We start from the raw sequence: 25680 nt of genomic DNA on the forward strand, positions 1-25680 counted from the left end.
AGGGAAGAGCATGTGAAAATGCTGGTTCTCTGTAAGGATTCACACTAGGTTTTACAGTGGAAGAAAATGATCTTACTGTTATCTTTGTGAAGCCAGATGAAAAAGAATATGCAAGTACCTATATGTAAAAACCTCCCTTTTTTCTTGTGATGTTAGACTGACAAACCTGACTCTCCAGCTCAAATTAAGTCTTTTTCCATATCGCTGATTTTGATCAAATGCTTTGATAAGGAGAAGAGGACAGATCCTTGTATTGCATAAATTGCTGTAACTGCTGTAACATCAGGGTAGTGGAAGTAGACATGCTAAATTCATCACTGGAATTCTGAGCCCTTCTACAGCATTTCATGTTGGAGTAAGGTTGGAGGAGCTGTGATAATTTATAGTGGCATAGCAGGATGATTCCCCAGACTTTTTAATCTTGATGTGCTTTGGGAAGCATTGGGTAAATTGAATTTGGCTTTTACAAGACAGAAGTTTAGAAACAGACCAACCCAAGGCATTGTCAGTGGATCTGGACCAGACTGCAGAGCTGCACACTGTGTGTGTGCTGGGTCAGGAGCAAGTGCCATGGAGTGCTGTACATGGAATGGCATCATCAGCCTGGAATGTGATTGCTAAATTACCCTGATGTGCTTCACATTAGCTATGTGAAGCACTGCCCCACGTCGCACCATCTCCTAGTCTGGATGTGACATTTGTTCCATAAACCCTGTTTTAAGAGGATCTTAAAATTGTAGTGGGACTGTTGTTCGTATTCCCCACCTGCAGAGCCAGGTGTTGCACTTACTGCGAATCCCACTTTGCACAGTTCTGAGGGAGCCATTAGACTCACTAAAAATAACCTAAAGTGGGCTGTAATGCTGTTTAAAAAAACATCTTTGATTATAAGAGACCTCAGGCTCTTTAGGACCACAACCGAGTGTTGTGGTCCCCTCAGGGAAGCAGAAATCTATACTTTTCATCATTTCTAGCCCTGCAGGCCACAGGACATTAGGCTGTAAAGTCTGGATGATCGTGCAGCTGGGCTCCTTTGCTCCAGGAGCCATGAAATCTGAAGCCATTACTGATAAACACTCTGTTTGCTCCCAGAGAGTAGGGGTAAGGTAATACTTTGGCAAAGTGACCCAGGGACAACCTGTTTTGCAATTGCAAGGAAAGGATTTTCAGTTTCTGGTATTTTTTTTTCCTTGCCTTTGGGTTGAAATGATAATTCAGTGGCATGCCATTAAACTTCTGAGTGTATCAGTTCTTCCTTCTGGGTAGCTCTGCTCTGAGGAAGATTTGTAGAGCCAAACTTCCAGAATTTGTTCCACTGGGCTTGAGTTTTTGTACATAGGGTTAATAGATTAATTAGTGGTGAAAAGTCTTTGCAGATCCCTGCTGTGTTTGACCATTTTAATTTCCTCAGCTGTGTATGGTGTGGTGGAGGTGGCAGAGCATGACTTTGAAAAACCTTTACAGACAGCTTAATTCACAAATACTCAGTGTTCCTTTAGCTTTGCTTCCCTGGGCACTGTGTGGGTGAGCTTACCATGGGTAGCATTTCATGCAGCTTATTTAAAAGTTGCCTTTTGAAACTGATTTTTAGTAACTTTTGAATGAAATGTTCCTAAGATACCCGTGGCCACATGTTGATTGTCAGATTTGGCTAGTAAAGAACTAATTTGACAGTTTGCCTTTTTCCAAAGCTGTAGTCTTATCTCTAACTCATTTGTATAGAGCACAGATTTTAAAAATATACTGGTTTTTTTACAAATACATTAGAGAACTGAATTGTGCATGCTTTTCTATGTAAATATCTTAACAGAGAAATTATTGGATGGATTTGCCATTAAGTCAAGTCTTGGATTTTTGCTAATGTGCTAATGCTGTGTTGGAATGAATGTGTACTGCACGTACTGAATTTATAGGCTGGCAGGTGTTTTTTGTTTGACTGATGTTCCCAAATGTTCCTTTGAAAATCAGGTTTTGCAGTGAGTGAACATTATACTGAACTACATAATTATTGGTGAAACATTAAATAATTAAGAACCCTCTTTCCTCCTGTTTAAATAATTTAACTTGGGCTGTATAAGAATTGTCCTTATTGAATTCACTGTTTCAAGGGCAATTTCCAGGTAAAGTACCTTGGTTCCAAACTTGGATAATTGAAGCATTTGCAACTTTGTTGTAATTGCTAATTAAATCTGTGCCTTCCTTATTGCTTTCATTGTAAACTGTTGATAAACTCTATTTCTGTTTGCATGCTGCAGGTCAATTGACCTGACAAAAACAAATTAATAGTTAAAATCAGGAAACCATTCTTGCATATACAAACTGCTATAATTGCTCATCTCCATATTTCATTGTGGATAGACACTTGGAGATTCTCACATTAAAAAAGCACTGTGGGGACTCTAGAGCAGGTATTCTTAATTTGCAAATAAGATGAGCTGGCCTGAAATCTCTCACTGTGTTCTGAAAGCTGAGGTTTGCATTGTGGTACAAACTGTAAAGTGAACGGATATGATGAGGAAAAGGGCCCCATGGTACCTGGTCCCTTTTCTGTCTGTAGCATCACTTCAAGCATCATGCTGGGGTTTGCTGTGTGTCAGGCACAAAGGAAAGTGCAGCTGAAAATTCCTGGAGTCTTGTCCTGTGGCTGTGTTTTTGGGGCAGAACGAGATGCCTCACTGTGCAAAAAAAAACCAGCAAACTGATAAAATCTTGCACCGTGCTGTAGCGTTTCCTTCCAGATCCTCTCTCATCCTTGCTGAGGCCACAATGAGTAACAGTAGTAGGAGCAAAGTGACTTTAGGAACCTCTGATCTTTTTAGTTAAAATTATTTTAAAAGCTGTGCAGCTGGAAAAAGCTGAAGAGGCAAAAAGGAATTCCAGCCTGCTGGTCTCAGATATATGATTATTAAAGCCTATAAACGTGTTTCACTGGGGGTGAGAGAACTAATGGGAAAAATGGCTTTTTCTTGAAGTGGGAATGTCTATGGAAAAACAGTCATTATGTTTCATGAGGGAGAATGGATCAGAGTATTAAGCAGCAATGTAAGTCAAAAAACTCCTTTTTTCTTGTTAGAGATCTCACTTGTTAATTTAGGAATAATCCAAATATTCTGTAGCCGAATCAGGTAATGACAATGATTTCTCTTTGGCTCCTGACATGTTTTTCAGGAGAAAACAATATGACATTATTGGGGTAAGTAACTCAGTGTTGCTCAAAGTGAAACTAGTGCTAGAGGAAGATATTTAATTTCAAATATTTATTACCTCTCTCCAGCAGTATCATCTTGGTCTGCAGTAAAGCAAGGCACTTCAGTCTCAATTTAAATGCTCCTAACTTGAATGGCCGGTGCACGTCCTTAATTTCAGCTCCCATAAGGTTCAACTTGTACTTAATGATATTGTGACTCTGGGCCTCCAGTAATTGTCAGGTTGAGTCAGTTTTGAAAAAAACAGGAGGTGAAGGGAAGACCCAGATCTCTGACTGGTTCCTGAGTTATCCATTCCTATATGTACATGTAATACATATTTACAAGTCACATTTAAAATGAGTAGTTACTTGGATTAAAGACATCCAGACATATTTCATGGATCTGTTTTAGCCATCTAACAATATAATTCATTGCACACTTCACTACTTGCTTTATTAAAGCCAAACTTAAATGTGTTCAAAACAAACATACTGCTTTTGCATTTGAAATATTCATCTTCTGGGCCTGCGGTAGATTCATTACAGCAGAGAATACTTCATTCCTTGATTACAGCTGTGAAAAGACACAATACTGATTCCCTAAGCACTCATCAAATATTTGATAGCTCAGAAATTCAGAAGGAGGTGATGGAATTCTTGTTCCTACAGGGAGAGCATATAAATCTATTTTATTATTTGCAAAGAAAACCATCAGTGATTAGTTACTGTGTCTCAGGTACTCCAACAAATCATCTCTAAAGAAGTTAGAGTAAAACTGAATTTTAAAATAACTTTTAGCAATGCTTTCATCATTAAAATTATCTTCATAATGATGAGTGATGTTGATACCTCGAACACTCAAGAGCTTTAGCAGTGCAGGGCTAGATTTTTAAGGGTAATTAGGTACTTGGCAGCAAATATGCAACTAACAATATTTTCAAAAATACAAAGGATTAAAATCAAGGAGTTTACAGGTCTGAGATGCCATTCTTAATTCTCTTTTCCAGTACTAATACTTTTTACAGTTGTTGAAAATAATACTGTGTAGCACTTAAACTGTATTATTTGCATGTAGCTGTCTTTATATTTGTTATAACTCATGTATGCAGAGATTTGCTTTTCAGTAAAACAATCAGTAACTGTGGCCTGGCTTTTGTAAGATTTTTGGTAGTAACTCTTGATGGGCTTTATGAATACAATCAATAGTTTACTTTTCACAGAGGCCTAAAAGAGCAAGAGAGAATGATTCAGTGGATCACTGTCAGAGTTATTGAGTATTTGGCATGAATACACTTTTCTAATGTATATTTCTCAAATAACAGAATTAAGCTTTTAACTTCCCTTAGAACCCCCGTCTCCCCCTTTCTTCCCTTTTGTTAACACTTTCATGTGTTTTACATGATACTCAAATAAATTCAGTGAATAATTGCTTTAAATACAGGAGCTATTGAGAGACCATATCTGGTCTCTTGCTTGGATTCCTGGCAACTCCCTAATTCAACCTCTCCCTTGCTATAATGCTGTTTGGGAGTCTGAGGAAAACTATCTTGATTTTGAAAATGAGAAGGGAGAGCAAAGGTGTGCAGTTTTCCTGAAACATTATATCCACCTACATGAAGCATTATCAGTGCTTCAGTGTTTAGGCAATGTCTTGAAGGTGATTTGCAGTAGTTCAAATAAGATGTAGCATCATTAACATGCAGGGCATCATTGAGAGTCATTGAGAGGCTTTTCATTTATTTTAATAGACTGCAGATACATGTAAAGACCTTAAAATTAAATTACAGTATTAATTCTTTTAATGGTTACATTAGAACCCATGGTGTTTTATTAATAGGAGCTCACGAGTAATAAAACTGTTATTATTGATTAGTAGTATTATTTAGTAATTAGTATAGGTATTTTTTTATTATCTTCATAAGACAAAAATGTGTGCAGACTAAAGCTACTTATTCAGTCCCTCTGGAAGGTATATATTTGTCAAAGTGTGTATCTATGTACCAGTAACCCTCCATACAATAGAAGACAAGCAAAGCAAATTGAAATAAGTTCTTAGTGACTGAAGTCCAGTTCCTTAGCATGTTTTTAATGTTGCAGCTATCTAAAACTATTAATTGTTACTAATAAAAGCAGTATTAGGGCCTTTAAGTAGTTGTAGTATAATAATAAGATAAAGTAGCTACTCTGACCCATAACAGCTGAGCAATTCAGAGTAGGAAGGTATTGACAATACAGTACAGAGAGTGCATTTTTTCTGAGAAACAATTTGTGCATGTCATGATGTGATACAAAGCATCTCTGGAGCAGAAAAGGGTTTTGATTTGCCAGTAAATAAATGAAGGTAAAATAATCAAAATACAAAAGTGATTTTGAGTCATGGAGAATTTCACTATAAAATCAAGACAGCTTCATAAAGTCTGTTAGATTTGGATTGAGTTCAGTATGTGAATGGCACTGAACAGCCTCCAAAGGTGGCCTCTTTAGAGAAAACATGCAGCTTTGGGTGCCTGACAGTAACTATTACTGCCCATGCTTATTGCCCTGAAATACTTTTGACTGGACATTGAGTTTGGATACAAGACAAAAATTCATGGCAAGTGTCTGTTTCTAAAAAATACATTCTACCTTTCAATTGAACAAAAAAAAAAAGTCAAGTAAGGCCAAAATGCAGATTTTTATTTCAACTTCTGTTTAAAATTTCTTTGGGAAATATGAATATTTTTGAATATTTTATGTAAAAGAAGAAAGAAAGAGAAGAACAGATGGGGAATAGCTCTGTGAGTTTAAAAAAAAAGAAAAGAAAAAAAAAGTGTGTAAGTATATAAAGTTTTGATTTTGGTGATTATGATTTTCAAGTGCTTAACAATTAGGCTTTAACATTTTCTGATCCATACCTTTGTTCCAGTTTACCATGTTTCATATGTTGTTTAATAGTGAAATTGCTGCTTACAGCATAAATTAAAAACAAAATAAAGGGTTTTTATCCTTTGCTTCAGTACATAAATGAGTAGGCTGCCTCTCAAGAGGACTAAGCAAGCAATTCCTGATGAAGTCTTGAGTTTAATAGAGAAGCTTCAAAAAATCTTTAGCAGCAGAGCAAGATGCTGTCATGAGATGGAAACATCATCCTCCTTTTCTTGCAGATCACTGCTCAAAGCAGGGCAGAGAAGCTCATAAGGAAGCAGCAGGAGTGAGCCCTGGGACTTCACCAAGCAAAAGCCATGAGTGCTTTGGGGAGCAGAAGGAGACGGGAAAGGGCCAGGGCTGGGGCTGTGATGATACTCATCAATCCCATGCTGCTGGGCTCAAGAAATGAGGACTTTATCAGTGAGCTGGATTGCAGTGGAGAAACACTGTCTCTTTCACCATTTTTTTTAACAGATAATCCTCAGTCCTCCAAATTTCCTGCCCATTGACAACAGCACTGACCTACACCTTTGCTGCAGAGCCTGGGCATCTGGTAATCCCTTACTTCAAATCCCAAACAAACACAAGCAAAGTTTCCCTGGAATTGCTGGGTACCATGGATCCAGGCTTTCATATTCTCTCAGCTGTACGTTTCTCATGGCTTATCCATGAGGAAGAGCCCATGGGGCTGAATCTGTAAGACTGCAAAAAGCAGCTGTGGTCACCCAGCAGCCTGAACATCCTGAGCAAGTGTGCCTGCAGGAAGGAGGTACAAATGCATGAGGGAAAGCAGGGCTGGATTTGGAGGGAGACAGACTGACAGGGAGGCTGAAACAGATCGTTCTTGGAAGCAAACACATCGTTCTGCTTCTGCTTGCCTGTGTTCTGCCAAGAGGCATTTGCAGTCTCTAGATCATGATGGCTGCAACCTGCTGTGTTGAAACTTTTCTATCCACAGGCTGACTGTGCAGTGTAGAAAGATGATCTACCTTATGTGCACTTATCTTCTTCAGTGCCCAAGCAAGCATCTTCCTTCCCCTTCCTCTCTTCAGCTCTATGAACTTGTTCAGGGTAGTTTTCAATAAGGCAGAAGAGCAGAGAGACAGATTTTATGTCAGACATCCTCCAAAGTGCAGTACTTTCAATTAAAGTCTTTTTGATAGGTTGAGTTTTAAAGGCTGTGGGCTGTACAGAAAGCAATGCCATGCAGTTCTTTTACAGTGCAGAGTGGAATACCAGAATGCACAAGAGTCTTCGACTTTTGGTTTTGATCTCAGATATATCTAGAGAAATGCAGCTTCCAAAGTGTCTGAAAATACTCTAATTGAAGGTAAAAATTAGATGGTTTGTTCTGTTTGTTTCTGGTTGGGTTTTTTTGGTTTTTGGTTTTTTTTTTTTGGGGGGGGGGTGTTGTTTTTTTGTTTTGTTTTCCCCAAATGCACTGTAAATTCTTTCTTAACTGCAAAGTATAAGATCAGAACTCAGATCTTGTGTTGTTGCTACTCTGGTTTGGATGTAGTAGCAAGGAGGGTGGGTAGCAATGGAGATGAGTTATTGAGTGGCTTTTCCTTTTTGTGATAAATTATGGTCTGTTGCTTCCATTTATTTAATAGAAGCATCAAAATTATTGATTCTAGGAAGGAAGTGTAAACTTTCTTGCTGTTAAGAGGACTTGGACTCAAGTTGCAAAACTACGAATTTGAAAAATACTCTGTATATTTTATGGAGTCTTTTCTCAATATCTTGAGGTATCTCCAGCAGTCATTAGTGAGAGGTGGTTGTATGCATTGCTTGGGGAATAGATCTCTGCACTCTTCTAGTTTGATGTTCATCTGAATGTCATGATCACTGTCAGCTTACAGCATCGTGAATGTTTGTGACTTGCAGGTTTTTTGCTTTCCCAATGCTTCTTAATTGATTAATGTATTACAATTAATCCCATTAATCCATGGGATGCCATTATTAATTTGCTGCTTAAATTACATACCAATTTGCTAGCCTCAGTTCTCATAATTGTCCTCTTATATTCTAGTATTTTTATTTTAATAACTTGCCCTAAGAACTTCATCAATATGCGTTTCTGTATAGTTTTGCCTCACTTTCCTTAGTGTGGACTTAGTTTAGGAATATTTATAGTGTTTAATGTCAGCATGTTGAACACGGTAATTTACTTCTCCGTGATTTAAAAATAACCTGTCTTAAAAAAAAAAAAAAAAAAAAAATCACTTTTGTAGCCATGACATAAAATTGGTAGGAAAATATCTTGTGGAGTTTTCATTACCAGTCTCCTGAAAATGACACTTAGATGTCTAATATGTAAAAATTACAGTCGTCAGTCTGTAATCTCACCCCCTCTGTGGTTCAGGACAGTTGATACTCAGGAAATCTGCTGATTATAACCATTAGACTAAGAAACAAATTAGTTCTGTAACTACAGTAAAGCTTTTTGCATTCTACTCTGGTGTGCTTTGTTGATGCACCAATTTTATCATGTTACCAAACATGACAAAAGCAGACCTGGAACTAGATGTCAGGAGAGCTGGTTCAAAGTGGAGGGACACCCATTCTTCTTTAGGAGAGGGACAGCAGCTCATTGTGGAGTCTCTCTTTGTGTCTTTGAACACTGAGAAACCTGGTTTGTCTTCTTTGCTTCAAGTATCTTTTCTTTGCTGCAAGTACCCTGTGATAGCAACAATTGCTGAATCTCCATCCCTCTTACATGTTCCAAATGTGGTGCATTTTGACTTGACCTTTGTTTAAGAAGAAGAGGAGAAACAGAAGGTGGAAATAAAGCACTTATTTTTTTCTATCCAGGTCTTTAGAAAGATTTGCTAGGATTGTTTTTAGATACAGAATCAGAGGAGATGCAAAGCTACATGTTCTTTCCTTTCTCCTCTCTCCCAAATGCAGCAGATATCTGTGAAAACAGTCCTTGTTTTCTCCCTGTTGTTAAACATCCAGTCTGGATTATGAGAAGTATTATTTATTTCTTTATTGCATGTTGTCTATCTCTTTTTATAATTTAATTCCTTTTTGTGCAAAACCCATCCTTTTTAGTTATCCAAGACTTATACCTCATTGTTCTCTCAGAGGATTAACCAAGTAAGTTACATGTGGTTTACATTTGTGGGTTGTAGCTAGAAAAATATGGTATTTCAGTCTGGAAACTCCAGCTCTTCAGTCCACATGTTGCCCAATTCTGCAGGACATTGCATAGGGTTTGTGTAACCCTTAGGAAAGTTACCCTAGTTGTCATCCTCTGTATATTCCATGAAAATGCAGTCTTTGTATGTCCCCAGTTACCAGTTAGTGTTATGGTACAGTTTAACTGAAGGTGAGCAAAGGATCTACTCATAAAGCATTGCCTAGTTTCACTTTGTACCTTAAAAGAGAAAAGTCTGAATGTATAAGTTAGATTGGTAAAACTGGGGCTTCCTCTGCCTTTAGATCTCCTGGCTCAGATGAAAAAGTTATCAAGTTTAAGCTGTTCTGCCTGAAGAATTACTACTGTAGTTCACAGATATAACAGTGCCAAATTTCTCTGAATATTGGAATAATAAACAATGCAAGTTTCAGGCAGGATTTCCTGGGTAGAATACCAAGTGTTCTTGAAAACCTTCTCGGACAGCAGCTAATACATTTTTAATACAAATAAAACATAATTCTTTAGTCTCGTTTCAGTTTGATCCCTAAGGTAGAAGAAGTACACCAAGTATGCATAATTCATGTATTTGTTTGAAGTGTTTACCCAGATACTCCATTCACAAAGCCTCTTTCTGCTAATAGGTTGCTGTGAGATGTAGGAATCACTTAAGGCTCATGTTGTACAAAGAAATGGAACACGGCATTTTTATACAATCAATGAAGTGGTTATGTGGTCATCTGAATTCTGGTTTCATTGGCACTGCCCACTTGTCCAGCTGAAATGTCAGGATGTTTTTCCTGGATCATATGTGGTGTGAAAGCATGGAAGTGTGAAAGGAAGGGGAGAGGTTGGGAGAAGAGGGTGCTGCTCACCCCTTTAGTATACAGCATGGATTGGTGTCAGGGTGATGTGTCCATGTGAGCACCATCCCAGTTATTACCAATGATATGTGTGGTTTCCTGTATAATTCCTATGCATTAACCATGATGCAGAGTGAGCGTGCAGGAAAGCATCCCTCACTAAAGTAGTTATAAAATATCCTAGACTGCTGTAGATCCAGTGCTACAGGTTACTGCTGGGGGGTCGAGTTGTTGCTGAGTTTTTTTCATCTGTAGTTCCTCTGCTGCAGGATATCTGTGGGAGAGATGATTATCGAGGTTTTTCTGAGCCAGTGGTTTTCTTTCCAGGGGTCAAAGAAAGGCGATGAAAGTAAATCAGAGTCTAGTCTGGTCCCTTTCTTTATGTCTTTGTACAGAGGTAGACATTTGTATGTATGGCTGATGGCTTTAACTGATAATGCTGATGGCATAGCCCCCCCCAAAATAATTCTGTGGCTGAGATGGCGGCTTGCCCAGAGCAGTCCTTGTATCTGATGTTTTACCTCTCATGAATCTAAATCAGAAAATCTTTGAGTTCATAGGGTGGAGATGAGGGTGTGGACCTGTGAACCCTTTTGCAGTATAATTTTAGTAGCTTTCAGACCTATCTCCTACATCTGAGATTCACTGAAAGCAAGCTAATCCATCTGAGGACCCGGTGAGTCTGAAATGAGCAAAATGGTCCCAGTTTGATTAAGATTAAACCCCCCTTTGTTTTAAGTTCAGGTGTGCTTATATCAGAGTTCCCTGAACAAAACCAGCAAAGCAGCTGGGATGTGCTTTTATGTAGATTAAGCCCTACTGGAGGTAGATGAGAGACAAGAATGCCAATCACCATCTTATTATATGCCGAAAACTGAAATATGTGTTATTTAAGATTGCTTAAATCTGTTCACGGCACCTTTGAACAGGGAGTTATCAGAGACTTGCAAGGTGGAACAGGATTTTTTCTTGTGAGCTTAGGGTGTTTGCAACTGTTTCACAGCCCTGCCAGCCCTGAGAAGCCAAAGAAAAGCTGCCTGGCTGATACCATCAGAAAAATATTTAGCTACCATTTGTAACAGTATCATTTCTGTGCATCAAAACTGCATTGTAATACAGTCATTATTGAGAGTAAAGAGACTTTCTGAAAAAAAGTATTGGTTTTCCAACATGTGTACTGTATCAAATGAAGCCTAACTGGAGATTTGGCAAACTGTCCTTTTTGAATTAAGTAAAATGATGTACCATGCTAGAAAGTAGCTTGGTTATTAGAAAACTCAGTCTTGCTCCTGGTAAAATGGATTTTTTCAGTGTAAAATTCACCTTTACTTGGTGGAAGAATATTGCTAAATCAGATTAACTTAGGATCTCAGTGTATTTTATAATGTGTCTCATTATTTTAAGGCTATCAGTATGTTAGCTGATCTGTAAGCTTCACTTAAATTACTGCTTTCTGGCTTTTTGAAGAAATAGGATCATGTTAGGCAGAAATCAGGATGACTGAGTTAAATCAGCCCTTTTTGATATTTATTTTCCCTCAGGATCATGCTACCAGATCAATATTTAAAAACAACTATGTGAGTAAGCACTTATTAGAAAACAAAATTCCATAACCCTAACAGCTATGCTAGTAATTTTTGTCTGTATTTTATCTGTGGTTTGTACTGCATTATGCACATGTCTGTGTATTAGAAGCAGTCAATGTAAAATTATTTCTTCCTCCTTCCCCCTGCCTACCTTGCCACATGGCAAACCTTCTTTTATCATATCTAGATCCTATAAAAGTATCTAACATAATTTGAAATGCTCTTGTGTGAAACATGATTAGACTACATCAATCATTTTTCAAAGATTTTTCTTTTTCTCTTGTTCATTTTGTATTCCAAACTGCTAAAAACATGTGCTTTTAAATTCTGCTGCATTTCATGGAAGACATGAGCAGACAGATAGTTCTCCATCTTGGGTGACCAGGTCTTATGAAGTACTCTCTCAAAGTGCATACCAGTCAAATTAAACTTTAGGTTAATGTTTTGGAATGCTCTCTGCTTGCCAACTCATTACCAGTGATATGGCTAAGCAAACCGTTGCCTTCTGCTATTCCAGATTTCTACAGAGATTTATGATATTTCAGCTAATAAGCTTACTTTCTCTAATAGCACACAGCCCACCCCACCTTATGGCTAAACTTGTCTCATCTCATGACTTGGGCAGAGAATTAAAGGCAGGAAGTAAAGCTGGCTTTTAAACCTTTCTAGGGTGAGCTGTTTGATGGTCCCTGTTTTGTGGATGGAAACATCCATCATTTTTAAGTCTGAACGTGCTCATTATCTAGAGCTGCTCTGCAGTACCCCTCAGGTGGATGCTGAGACCTCTCTGTGGACAGATGGTCATGGGAGAGGGAGATGATGTCCAGGCAGGTGGCAAAACCTTGGTGTGCTGCAGAGCCATATGAGCACTTGGATTTTAGAGTAACTTAGTCTGTGCATGCAGTACAGCTGGCTGCTCCCACACCTGTCTAATAGAGCTGCTGAAAGGCTGTATAAATTCATGATGAGCTACAGAGATCATCTCTGTCAGCTGTTCTTGTGTCAAAGTGATTTTTTTTTTTTTAAATGCTGCATTTATGTCCTAAGTGCCCATCCTACAGTTGCCTTTACCCTTTACCTTTAGCTACCTTTACTCTCTTTCTTCCTTCATTACTGCTTCCATTGCATCTGAGGCACAAAAATCAAAGATTTTTTTTTTATAGCTTACCATACTATATACTAAAAATGCTTGCTGCAACCCATTAAATCTGAGTGTAGATAGAGCTGCAATTCCAGTTGTGTTCTACCAGAGTGCTGGGGTTACAGGCCAGCCTGCAGAGAGCGTGGGATGTCAAACACTGGTGCTGGCTGCCATCAGAGCAATGCTGCTCATACATGTGGTATAGTTGGACTGGAATTCAAACTGTGTTGGCTCTCAGGCATTTTGGGGACAATTGCCTGTGCAGTCTGGCAGTGAATGTATCCCTCTGCACCAGCCCCCTGAGAATCATCACTCCAGAGCATTGGTGGTCCAGCTAACTGGCTTCAGTGTTGATGATAGGATTTTAACCAGCATATATGATCTGTGGACCCCAGGAAAGAAACTGCTGGGATGTGAAAAAAGGTGAAAAAGAAAGAAGTAAACACCTCAAGTGATTAAGCATCTTGTCTGGGAGCAGAGGAGATGGAGGACTCTTCCTGAGTGTTCCTGTGTGCACCCACGTGCAGGAAATGTCTTCACTGCCCTGGGTCAGACTAGACTTGTTCAAAGAGAACCTTTTGTTCTAACCATGTTTTAAGTTTTGTTTTACATCATATTCAGCTGCATTTTATCAGTTCCTTCCTAACTTTCTTGAGATTTTGAGATTCTGGTAATTTTGAAGTTATATCCTATGTAGGGGAGGGCTACCTGACCAGAGACAGTGATTGAAAACCCCCTCCACAGCTGGGTCATGCTCCACAGGAGCCCCGGAAGGCTGTAAGAAGCCTGTGGAGTGGAGACATGAAGGGCAGAGCATCCTGAGGAGTTCTGTGCCTTTAAGACTATCACTCACAGTGATTGAATAGCATTTCCTTTTGCCATTGCTGAAATGCAGAACATCTTGAAACAAGCATACGTGTCATGTTAGTTTTTGTATTTCTTTGTATTTCAAGAGGAAGACACTGCTACCACTAGTAAATGTTTCCCAGGCTTTTAATGCACTTGTATTCTAAGTGGTTTTTTTCTGCACTATAATTTCCCCATTTCCTCTAAACTAAGCCATGATACTTGTTGAAGTGTTTTTGCAAGGAACTGAATGAGTTGTTGGGTCATGATAACTAAGTAAAAAATAAACAGCTTGACATAGGATCCTCACTGTTGTGTGTAGTGTGACATCAGGTGAAATGGTGGGGGTTGAGCTGTACTTTTGTTGCTGCAGGAGCTTGAATGGCTTAGAAGCTGAGAAGAAAATTGCAGGCCACATCCTGCCACTCTTAATTCAGTGGTTGAAGGAGACTGAGATGGGGACTGCCTCATCCCACCTGCTTCCCAGAGCTCTCTTGGTACCCACCCTGGCTCGGTGTCCTTGCACTTCATGCCCCCTGGCTATAGATTCCCTGGCAGTCCTGCAAGTGGGGGCACTGCACCCTTTCTGCTGGCATCCCAGCCAGAGCCTAGACATCACCCTCAGAAGCTGAGGCTACTTTTTTCCTTGCCTTCAGGAAGGACATCCAGATGGGGGTAGAAGGTCTGAGGAGCTTTCTTAAGGGTGCAGGAGGCAGGGGGTGGAGAGGAGGAGAGCTGAACAAGGGTGCTATAGGAGGTATGTGGAAGGGTTTGGGTAAAGAGGATGCTGCAGAGCTGGAGGAGACAGAAGCAGCTCGCTGGGTGGGAAGAGAGAATGAGGAGGATGTGGCAGGTGGGTGATGGATGAGGGAGGCAACTCAGAAATGAGAGCGGAGGCAGAAGTGAGGAAACTCTGAGGATTAGCTGGTGCTTTCTGCCTTAGGTAGAATGTGCAGTGAACCGTGCAAGTTCATAGCATTTAACAAAGCTGCACACATCTGCAAGAACTTAAATGACACTAAAAATTTACAAATTTAAAAATGGAAGAACTTGTTTGAAAGAGAATTGTAATACACAAAATGTATCGTAGTCAACAGACTTGCTTGTCCTCTCATAACAGAAAGCTGTTAATTAACACCACTGCTCTGACATTTGGTTCTTGTATTCCAAAGATTCCTGGAAGCCCATGGCTGCTAGGTGATACGTGGGGAATTAGTTCTAGCAAATCAACCTACTTAAAAATGAGGTACAAGGAATGGCAAAAAAAATATGTTGGATTTTGGTGTTTCAAAGTAGGAGGTAAAAATTATGCCCTACAACAGTCTTGTTTTCCCTGGATTTCTGATCTAATTGTGAACTGAGGTGTGGTTGTCATTGGGGAAGTGACTGTGTAACTTAATTGACATTTCTGCATCCTTTATGGTTGTGACTCATAGATGCTGCTTGGAGTCAGCTCAGACTGGCATGCTGGGAGGAGCCACTGCTGCTGTGGGGAAGTGAGCCAGGGCAATGCTGGGAGGGGAAAAAAAATGAGGACTTTTAATGTAGAATGAATGAAAGACGTTGGGAAGCTGAGATGACTCCTCTTCATTTTAAAGGGGTGATTGTTGTGGCTTTGTGTTGGCTGGAAATCTGTGCTGCTTCCTGGGCAAGCTTAGCTGGAGCAATTAGATTGGAAACACTTGCAAACTGCTGTGTGTCCTGACTCCCTTCTGGACTGTTCCCTTCCACCTTTTGTGTTTTGCTCAGCAATTTCTCTTTTCTCGTTTAGCTACCAGATTTAATTGTTTTATATTCTTTTAAAAAAAAACCTGAAGACATTTCTTTTCTCAGTTGCACACACTTGTACCAAATTCAAACTAGGAACAGAAGAAAATAAAAGCTAACTTTCATTCTTGGTTTCACAGTTTTGAGCTTAGCCTCTCAAGATGTGTGAAGCTGTATATCAAAGAGTGGGTGCTGTGGGATGATCTGGCTGTAGTACTCATTTTTTTCATTTCACCATTTCATTTTCCTCCCTACTTAGGTCAGAATGGTAAACACTCCTGTAAGTTGGGCAGATTTTTGAAACTCTAAAAGAGACAAGAGACCCAACTCTTTTTTTTTTTTTTTTTTTTTTTTTTTTTTAACTCAGATGGTGAGAACACTTCATAACTGATGGCAGTTTCTATAAAATAGCCTCCATCCTGATAAAATGTTACCCCCTGGTGTGCCATTTTTCCAGCTGAACTACTGGTAGGATTGAGAGATCTTGCTCACTGCTGCTTAAATAAGTAGACTACATGCTCTATGAGGAAATCATATTATTTTCTCAAAGGAGAACAAGTAGGCTCAGTGCACCAAAATTGCTTTAAATAAACTTGCAGCTACTCTAGCTTTTTTTTCTTCTTTTTTTTTTTTTTTGTGCAGCTGCAGATGGTACAGTCTATCAATCAAGCTTTCCCAGCTTTGAGAATCTGCCACAGAAGCTGTCTCTCCTCTGCTTTGCAATTACATTTTGTCCTTTACAGAGCTTTGTATCTCAGATATTTTATTGCTGCTAATCAGATTGTGCTTTTGGGCTGCAGATAGCTTTTGTTTTTCCTCAGATATATGCTTATTAAGATCTTCCAATAATTTGTTAATTGAATGTGCTATTCACTTGCAGTAAATTAGCTGCATCGTGCTTTCAAAGTGCAGGAATACTTAAGGGAAATTAATGCCTGCCTATCAGTGGAGTGAGTCAAAGTTTGGGCAGAGCATGGCTTACAAAAAGAAAGAAAGCTACATTGTTGGCTGTTTCTTATCATCTTGCTGGTTGCAAATCTTGTGATAGTGAATGGAGATAATGCTGCAGGGGGGAGGCTGCAGAGTCTTCCTCAGCTGATCAGTCAGCTGTCAGCATCAGTACAATACCTGATCAATGGTTCTGTCCACTAACAAAGAAACAGTGTGCACAAACACAACGTGCTCTGAGCTGAGTTATAAAGCAGTACTTAACTCTACTTTTGAGTTTCATGCTCTTGCTATTTTTGAGACAGTCTGATATTAGTGTGCATCCCTGCAATGTGCTCGTGCCCATTCTGTCATACATTCTTCTGGAGTAGCATGTGCTGCCTCTTTGCTCTATTTATGACACTGATATTTCAGCCAAACTTTTGTTTAATATTGACAATTTGTGCTTCTTGTGGTTTTGAGCATCTTTAGTGGAAATAACAAAAGTGGAAGTTGCTGATCTATAACCTGGTTTGTCCCAGGATGCCTGTCACTGACTCAGGTCCAGAGGCAGCCTGTATGAAGCAGGGAAGGAGGGGAGCTAAGGCTGAGAGGAGCTGTGGTTGCAAGCAGCTGCATTGCACGCAACCAAAGATGAGGGGCAGCCAGAACTCCTGACCCCAAAGTCAGTTCAATAGCTTTTAAAACCACTTTGGACTTAAAAATTGCTCCTTCCTCTTTGGCACTGCTAGTTAATATCTCACTGTAGATACCCTCTAAAGCTGTGATGAAATATGAAGTTAATACATCACTAGCAAGCTTTCAGTCAGAATGATGTATTATTCAAAGTTGAATTAGCTAGAAGGATCAATGCATACCCATTACTCTATTTAAAATAATCATTGGAAGACTCATTAGCTTTTTTCCCCCCCTCTTTTCAAACAACATAGTGAGTGAGACATCTTGGAACATCCCCTCCGACAGCCTGTGCCCCTCTGTGTCTTCAGTAAGAATACTTTCATTCTTAGCAGGATTATTAACACCTGAAGGCCAAACCCCAGATTTAACTCAACAGAATTTGCCTTCAAATCACTGAACCTGAAACCAGTTGCCTCAGGCAAAGACGAACTCGGCTCTAATGCACGTTTTTAAAAAATCAAAAGGTCACAGCAGTATCTGTGTGAAATAGTGCATGTACCAGCATAAGGTTCAGTGTCACATCTTGCCTGGGCACCTCTTATTCTCTCTGATTTTACACATGAGCAGCAACTTGAAGCATTAAGGGGTCTGTTTCCGTTTTGTGTTTTCCCTTACAGATTTATTCTGTAGGATACTTACTTTGTGCAGTCCATTCATTACATGGCAAGTGCTTTCTGTCTCCTAGCTCACCTCTTGGCAGGCTGCAGGCTTTTGGCCAGGTTTGTCCTTTTGCACCGACTCGTAAGGGAGATGTGCAATTATAGCATATATGGGGGAGATGGAAGAAAATATCATCTGTGGAGGAGCAGGAATATATCATTCTTGGATCATTTAGTGCTTGTGAAGGTGAAAAACTTAAATATCAAATCTAGCTTATCATGCTGGGAGCTCTGTAGGCATTTTCTTGCCTTTGTAGGTAGCTCACTGTGCTGTAGTGTTGACCAGTATCCTTTCTCACCCATCAATTCTCCTGAAAAGGTACAAATAAATATATCCTCCTGCATTTCAAAGGAAAGCACATGTAAACTTTTCATATCTGTTCATCCACATCACAAACATGGCTGAAACCTTTCACTTCCTTTTATTCAGAAATGTTTAAGAAATGTGATATTTATCCACAACCAGCTTTTACAATGTGGACTTCAAAAGGGAGAGAAGAGGTGAGACAATAGACTTTGTGCAGAGCAAAAGGGTGCATAGCACAAAGCCAGGATGTGTATCCTTTTTCTCTGCTGCAGACCACTGCAGGATTTAAAGCATCATGGTTCAGAAGGGTTAGGAATAGGACCTACCCAAGTTGTAAGCTGCTATGAAATAATTTGGCCCCAAAGATATGAATGTGAAGGGTTTTGCAAGCAATATGCCAAGTACTTTCCCTTTGCTGAGGAAAGTATGGGTGTTTTGACTGTGATTATCTTGGATGCTTTGAAATGCTGTTGCTCTGATGTTAAAATACGTATTGTATGGCAGCATAATGTTTGCATTAATGGGGTTCTTCTCATTTATGTTCTAAAACAGTGGAAATCAGGTCCTTTCCCATAGCGATTGAGGCCTGGCATTTATCCAACACTATGGACCTCATAAGCAAATGCATTTTTTTAACCGTGTTGATTGTCCTGAAACCCCATAGGGCAATCCAATCTCTGCGGCCTAGTTGGTTCATGATAGTTTCCCTTTTCTTCTTAGTGGTTTGTACAGAGTGTTTGAGTATTTTGGCTGGCGAGCTGCAGCTCTTAACTGCAGGCTGAACAGGAGCTGAAGGCAGGCGGTTGGGGTAATATTACCCCTGACTTTCACTGCTGTAATTGAAAGTAGAATTTGACACATTGGCATCTCTCTGTGTCAGCCATTGTCACTGGCTTCAGCTGCCACGGTTAAGTATGCAGTCATTCATCCTTGGCAGACACTGTCCTTTGCAGCACAAGAGGATGGTCTCTGGATGTTAATGCCATGGCACTCTGGGAGCAGCTGGCTATATCAAATTCAAGGCATGCAGATTGTCTTGGCCATTTTACTTAGCAGATGGGTAAGGCTTGATAGATTGAAGATTTAGTTTCCAAGTCAAGGGCCAAATGTTGCAGTGGGAGAGAAAAGTAAATTATATCACTATTCGGAGGCGAAAGGCTCAGGTACTGTGTCACAAAATTGTTGCCATTCATTTTCCTCTGACTTGCACAAAATTCATGTCATTTTGCCTTTCAATACAGCCGACTATGGCATTCTCCTTCATTTTGAGATGCTTTGCAATACAGCCTGTGAGCCCATTTAATGAGCTTGAAAGCAGTTGCTGCAAATTTATGACAGTTTAATAAGTCTAAATGCCAGATAGTTTTTTAAGGTAAAATGAGAGAGAAATTTGTACTTTGGATCACTACAAATAGGTGTTTTTTCTCCTGTTCTTTTTCCCCACACCCTTTTCTCCGATATAACAGTTCTATTTAAACATTTATTTAAAAGCAATGTCTATTCCTTACTCCTGAGCTGTTCAAGCTATTAATATTCACCTACTTCTCACAAGGTGACTGGTGCCAGGGATCATTAGCCAGCTTTGTGGTGCTTCCCCCAGCCCTTGCTGGCTGGTGGGAGGATAACCTGGCTTTCAGAGAGGCTGCCCAGAGCAAAGGGAAAAGGGGGGCAGGAATCACAGAGGTTTTGCTGTGTGGCCTTTCTAACTGCCTCAGTGTTTATTTGGGGGTTCCCCTGTTTATACCTGAGACTTTTTTTTTCTCCTTTATAGAACTGTTACCAGCAGAAAGACAGGTCATGTTTTACCTGTATGACTTGAGCACATGGTTTAAAATATATAGCATGTGGTATAAATTTTAATGTTTTACAACTCTGCTGCTTTTTGTAAAATTGGAGGTATGAGGAGGTTCTGGATTTTTCCTATAAAATAATCAGATGAACACAGAGCTTCAGGTAGTTAGTGTACAATGAATGATTGAGAACAAGAACTGGTTGGGGTTTTTTAACTGACTAGGACATGCTGAGCTTAGTACTGCTGTAACACAGGGGCTTTCTGTAGAGTAGTACCTTGCCCAATAAAATCTATTTTTACATGCTGTGCCTTAGTGCCTGTGCTAGTGTGATCTGTGTGGTGGTGTCTATCCTCTCATCATCTTTGCTCCTTCACTGGAACTTTCCTCTTTGCAGTATTAATAATATTATCCTTAGAAGGTGCTTAGCTCCCTGGCCTGCCTCCTACCCTGTCAGCTCCGAGGGTAAGGCTGTAGGAACAGTGCTTTCAAGCAAGGGGCAAGAGGTTGTTCTGCTGAAAGATGTTAACGCTGTTGTCAATAGAGTTCATGACTGATCAACCTTGTTTTTCACTGAGGAATGAATCATTTCTCAGTCCCTGTATTAGATGTGGGACCTGTCTAAGGTAATGATTTCCACCATGACTTCCCTTGAAGAACATCTCTGCTTTATGACTACCAAATGGGGTCACTTGTGTGATACCTGTTCCTACATTGCAAATGCTTGTTTTATTCATTGCATTAATGTCAAGCCATTCATTCCACTCGGAATGGCATGTGCACCAGGTATCAAAGTCACTCAAAGGGTATGATAAACAAAGAGATTTTGCTTCTTCATGTCATGTTCATCCCATATTTACCCTATGGTGAAAGCTCTGTTAGCACAGGAAACTGCTTAATGATATCTCAGTGTTTATTTTACCCTTGTGCTTAGCATGATAGTTACCTATTTATTTCTGCTGAAGAGGATTACAGGCATTTTTCAGTTATAAATGTTGCACACAAGCATTATTTATCCTGGTTACTGCAGACCTGTAGAGTGTTAGTCGAGCAAAAAAACATCTTGTTCAGGAAACATGATTTGTATCAGTAGTACTGTGGGTATGTTAGAGCAATTTCAGGATGGTTTTCCATCTGTCCCATTAATACTTGCTGTGCTGAGCATCCATGACCAGCAGCATAGCAGGTTTGTGTTTTTATGTGAAATTCCTGTCCCTGGGAAATTTTCATTTGTGATTATCCTCCCGAAGGAGGAGGGGTAAACTCACTGTTCTTCTCTCATAGGAAAAAAAAAAAAAAGCTTTGCTCAGCTTTGTCAGGCATGTGTTGGATGAAGAGTAAGTGCTGAGACACAGTTACAGATGTGTGGTCTTTCTCCAGCTCTGCAGCCAAGGCATCATGAGACATGTGGCATGTGAAGGTAGTCTGAAGAATTCATTGCTGCTTTCCTTCAGGATGTATTCATAAGAGTAAAAAAACCAGTGCTGTAGTACAGATTATATAACAGAAAGATAAAACCAGTTTGTAGAAGGATTTAAGATCAAGCTTTGTGACATGGAATCATAAAGGAGGTCAGAAGGACACTTCTTATTCTAGAGACTTTTGTCCTGTTTCTTCCTTCTGGGTTTTTTTGTTTGTTTTGGGTTTTTTTTCCCTCCTTTCTTTAAAGTATCAGTTGTTCTTAGAGAGAGGATTCTTGTATGGGTGAACCTCTGATCTCAACCAGCATGGTAGCTTCAGGCCACTTAAACTAGAGGTGTGCAGCAGTGGGGATAGAACTTGACATTTTAGGTTCAGAAACCTCCTTTTGTCTATGAACACAGGCAGGAAAAGGATACAGATAAGTGCAAAATGCAGGAGAGAGGGCTGTTGAGGTTTTTTTCCAAGAACTTGAAGAAAAAAAAGATGTAAGAAAAGTTTTGTTCTGAACTGTTCCACAAAATGAGAAAACTTTTGGGCACTTTTCTAATGGTCTTGCCAAGATCCTGAAATAGTTATAGTGAGGTGTGGGAGAAGAGTTTGTGAGAATAAAGAAAAAAGGGGAGAAGCATCTGAAAGGAAAATAAGCCTCTATCCTGTGCAGGTTGGAATTGACATCTCCACAAATGGTACTTGTTTGCATGTGATTTTTAAAGAAACGTGAGATCTCACTTCCCATACCCTCAGAGAAAACAAAGTTACACATGCGTGGAGCATTTGCTCTCCAGCCCCTAAAGAAAAAGCGTAACTGTTGGTTTTAAGGTATTGAAGAATATGGCCCATTTGCAGAAGATGCTATCAAAAAAACTGGGTAGCTGGATCCAAATAAACATCTCACATCGGCAGAATAAAGGGGTGATGCTAAGGCTGAGGTTAACAATTGATCTACTTTGACAGAAAATCCCAACAGGAAGAGTTTTAACCTGTAGGATTCTTGCCATCTATTTCCTTTCTTCAAACAGATTGCAGGTGTCACCAGAAAATAAAATTAAAAAGGCAAACAAAAAAGAGCTCTTTACAACTTCAGGTTAGGCAGCAATAAATGAAACATTGCTCAAGTCCAATGCAAGTTTTTCTTACAGTTTTGTACTAGATTGCTGGTAGTTTTTAAAATTATTTTCTTTTTAGTGCCATAGCTTGGAGAAACCTAAATAAATGGTAGAGATGCAGAATGTGTCTCGCAACAGCTCTACATTTTCAGTGCTTGCTGTTGATTTGCCACAAGCCAGACAGAACCTACAAAGTGGGTCATTGGGTTCAGTGTACTGTGATTATTATTTATACAAAATCCAAAGTGTACAGAGCACCCCTTTGGGCATATAAAAGTTCATGCTTCAAAGAATTTACAGCCTTCAAGGCTAATAATGTTATTGCCAGTAACATCTAAGCTGTATATATTTCAAAGCTGCTGTTGCTAACTCATAACTTTATTGGGTATCTTGACCTACCTGAGTGTTGCAAGTTCTGGAGATCTGTGATGAGAAAAGATCTTCAGTTTCCATTTAAAACACCAAACCAAAACAAACGATTTGGCTCTGGACAGGAGCATGAAAATGTATCCTGAACACAGCAGAATAGCACAAAGGCCAAATAAGCAGAATAAGAAGGGTAGGATGTTGTGGGGTTTTTTTCAGTGGGGCTGGCTAAGAAGATGATGAGGTTCTAAGATTCTGAATTAGCCATGGGGAGGGAGGACAAGAAGAGATGTGCTTGTGGAAATTGGGCTGTGGATTCCAGGTTTCTTGTCCAGCCATTAAAATCTGGGAATGTTTTTACAATAATGTATTTTTTGGATGTGCTATGGTCAGTAATGTCCTTTTCCTGAGTGCTCTCCAACCTGGCTCTGAGCTTCACATGACTGTGTGAAGGTTCTCAGGGATTTCTTCTTTTGTCTCCATTCCTTTCCTCACATGTTAATAGACAGACATAAAGTGATTAAATTCTGGTTTTCCTCCTGACACTGAGATCATGGTCAAGCAGCAAAGTTCAGAGGAGCTTTTCTGCATTCATTGTGTTTGCCCTTTGGGAGCAGTCTGTCTAAAAATGATCAACACTGATCAGTCTTCTGATACTGTCTGCTGGCAAGGAAAAACATATTGTGTGAGTGAAGTACATGCCAGTATTTATTTCCCAAAAGCAAATTGGCAAGTATCTTAAATAGTGGAATGTGTTCACAGAAATTGTAAGTTATTCCTTCAATACCTTTGAAGAGGCAAAAGGTTAAAAAAAAAAAAATGCATTATTGGCTGTAAATTCCTTGGGTGTGTTGCAAGTGACTGAAGTGATGGGTTTAATTTGGAAGTGTGGAGCTCAGCTGGGTTAATCCTTCCTGCTGCCTTCCCCTCCTCTCTCTGGCACCGGGTCTCACCATTGTGGAGGGTGATTAATGCATGATAGAAAAAATACTGCAGGATACCAGTTTTTGGTCTGGCAGTCCAAGCAATTGGCACTGTCAAAAATCAGAGGTTTCTTCTACATCCTCTCACAAAGCTTTTTTTCCTTTCCCCGTGTGACACTAAATTAAATAAGTGTAAAAATATGAATAGCAAAGAGATGCCAAGGCCCAACTCTATTACAGCTGAAAGGGACCCATCTTCACTGAGTTTAAGTGGCAGCACCAGATTTACTCCCATATCAGTAAGGGATGGACTGATCTGATCTAATTTCTGTTCATTACCATGGTTTTCTTCTATGAAAGTAGAATTACAGGGAGAAAAATCAGCTCTCTGCTTTTGGGCTTTGCTAGGGTGATAATATGGCTAATGGTTTAATGACTTCAGAGGACACTTTCTTTTGATTTAACCTTCCTTACTTTATTTTATTACACCGTGTATCTTTGGCATTTGGTGGAGAGCCATTGTAAATGTGAGAACTAAGCAGCTTGTTAGATAACATCTTTTTTTTTTTCTCTCTTTAGAAGATTAAACTGAGACTGTTCTGCCTGATGCCAGAATAGATTTAACCAATCCTTGTATCCTTTGCATGTAGGTCACTCAGAGGGACAATCCAGCACTGGATCCCATTATCCATGGGTTGAAAGGTGTTGTACATCATGGTAAGTTGCTGCTTAAACTTTTTTCTTCCTGGGGAGGGGAGAAGGGCTGGAATATTGTCCTGAAAGGATCAGGTCACCCCTAGAAGGACTCAGTGAGCCTTCACATTCCTCTTTCACTGATGTTTAAGGGCATTACAGCCATTATTTGATTGGTAAAGATCAGAGTAATTTGTTACCTGAAAACGGTGTGGGGTTAACAGTAAACAATTTGTTTCTGTTCAGTCAGTGCTCTAGAATGCATAAGTTATCAATCAAAACCTACTACAATGTATCATTCATATTAGTACTTCGAAGGCAGTGTTGATGCTTCATTCCTGCTATTTATCTTCTCTTTGCTCTAAAAATACTCCTCGCTGAAGTTTCTATTTGTTTATAAATTATTTGTCTTTCAAATTTAGGGAGCTGATAATGAAACAGAAAATTAACTATCTATGAAAATTAATTAAACTTTGCAGCAGATGAACATCTTTCTAATGCTGACATAAATACGATCATTCAGCTGTTCTGATGCACATAAACCTATTATCCTTGAACTTACAGCAGGTACTGAAATAAATATTAATATGTTTTATACTTTTATAACCAATTTTTACTTCGGAATTTTCCTGAAACCTTATCATGGGTGATGCATCATTAGCAATGACATCAAGATGCTCCAGTTCTCAAAGTACTCCTGTCAGGTTTTAATATAATGATTTGTAAAGTTTTAATAATCTCATTGTAATTCAAAAGGCATCTGCTGGAATGGTGCTTGGTACTATAATAAATCTCTGTCCCATCGATAGTGCTGTGATAAAACATCTTTGCACCTTTTCTGAGGGTTGTCTTTAGACATTAGCTAGTGCTGTACAGCTTAACAAACATTTTTTTTTCTCTTAGCTGAGAACTTAAAACTAGTTGACAGTGTTAGATTAAAACAAATAGTGTTTTGCAGTGTTTTGAATTAATGCTCTAATTCCAGAATCATCTAGCATTGCAACTGGGAATACCATTAAATCCAAAGTAAGTGAAAAACAGGGGTCAAATGATAGCATACCATGAAGTCCTTCGTTTAGAGAGTTTTCCATAGATTTTGCTATTTATGAATTGCTGTTCTCTGCTGCAAAATAAAAATGATACAGTGAGCAAAAAAACTGTATTGTTTTCCACAAAAATAGACATTACTGTCTAAATCCCATTGGGTAACAAAACAGACTGGCAAAAATAAAGTGAGGACGAGTTGGGCTGCAATGATTTTTCTGTGGCTGTGTAGCTAATTTGACGCCCCAGTCAAGCTGCCATTTAACTGGACTAAGATCTCTTTTTAGCTTTCTTTTCTGCCTGCC

At 39.4% G+C, this 25680-nt stretch overlaps 1 protein-coding gene across 1 annotated transcript in view; it reads left to right on the forward strand.

Annotated features, from left to right (window-relative positions):
* PTPRG (protein tyrosine phosphatase receptor type G) overlaps positions 1–25680 on the forward strand; it is a 385824-nt gene that overhangs the window by 255196 nt on the left and 104948 nt on the right. Inside the window, exon 6 of the mRNA XM_071756171.1 lies at positions 24289–24355. Within this exon, the coding sequence (XP_071612272.1) occupies positions 24289–24355 (67 nt within the window). The remainder of the gene's footprint in view (positions 1–24288; positions 24356–25680) is intronic.

This window comes from Heliangelus exortis, chromosome 12 (assembly GCF_036169615.1).
Source record: "Heliangelus exortis chromosome 12, bHelExo1.hap1, whole genome shotgun sequence".
Classification (NCBI taxonomy): Eukaryota; Metazoa; Chordata; class Aves; order Apodiformes; family Trochilidae; genus Heliangelus; species Heliangelus exortis.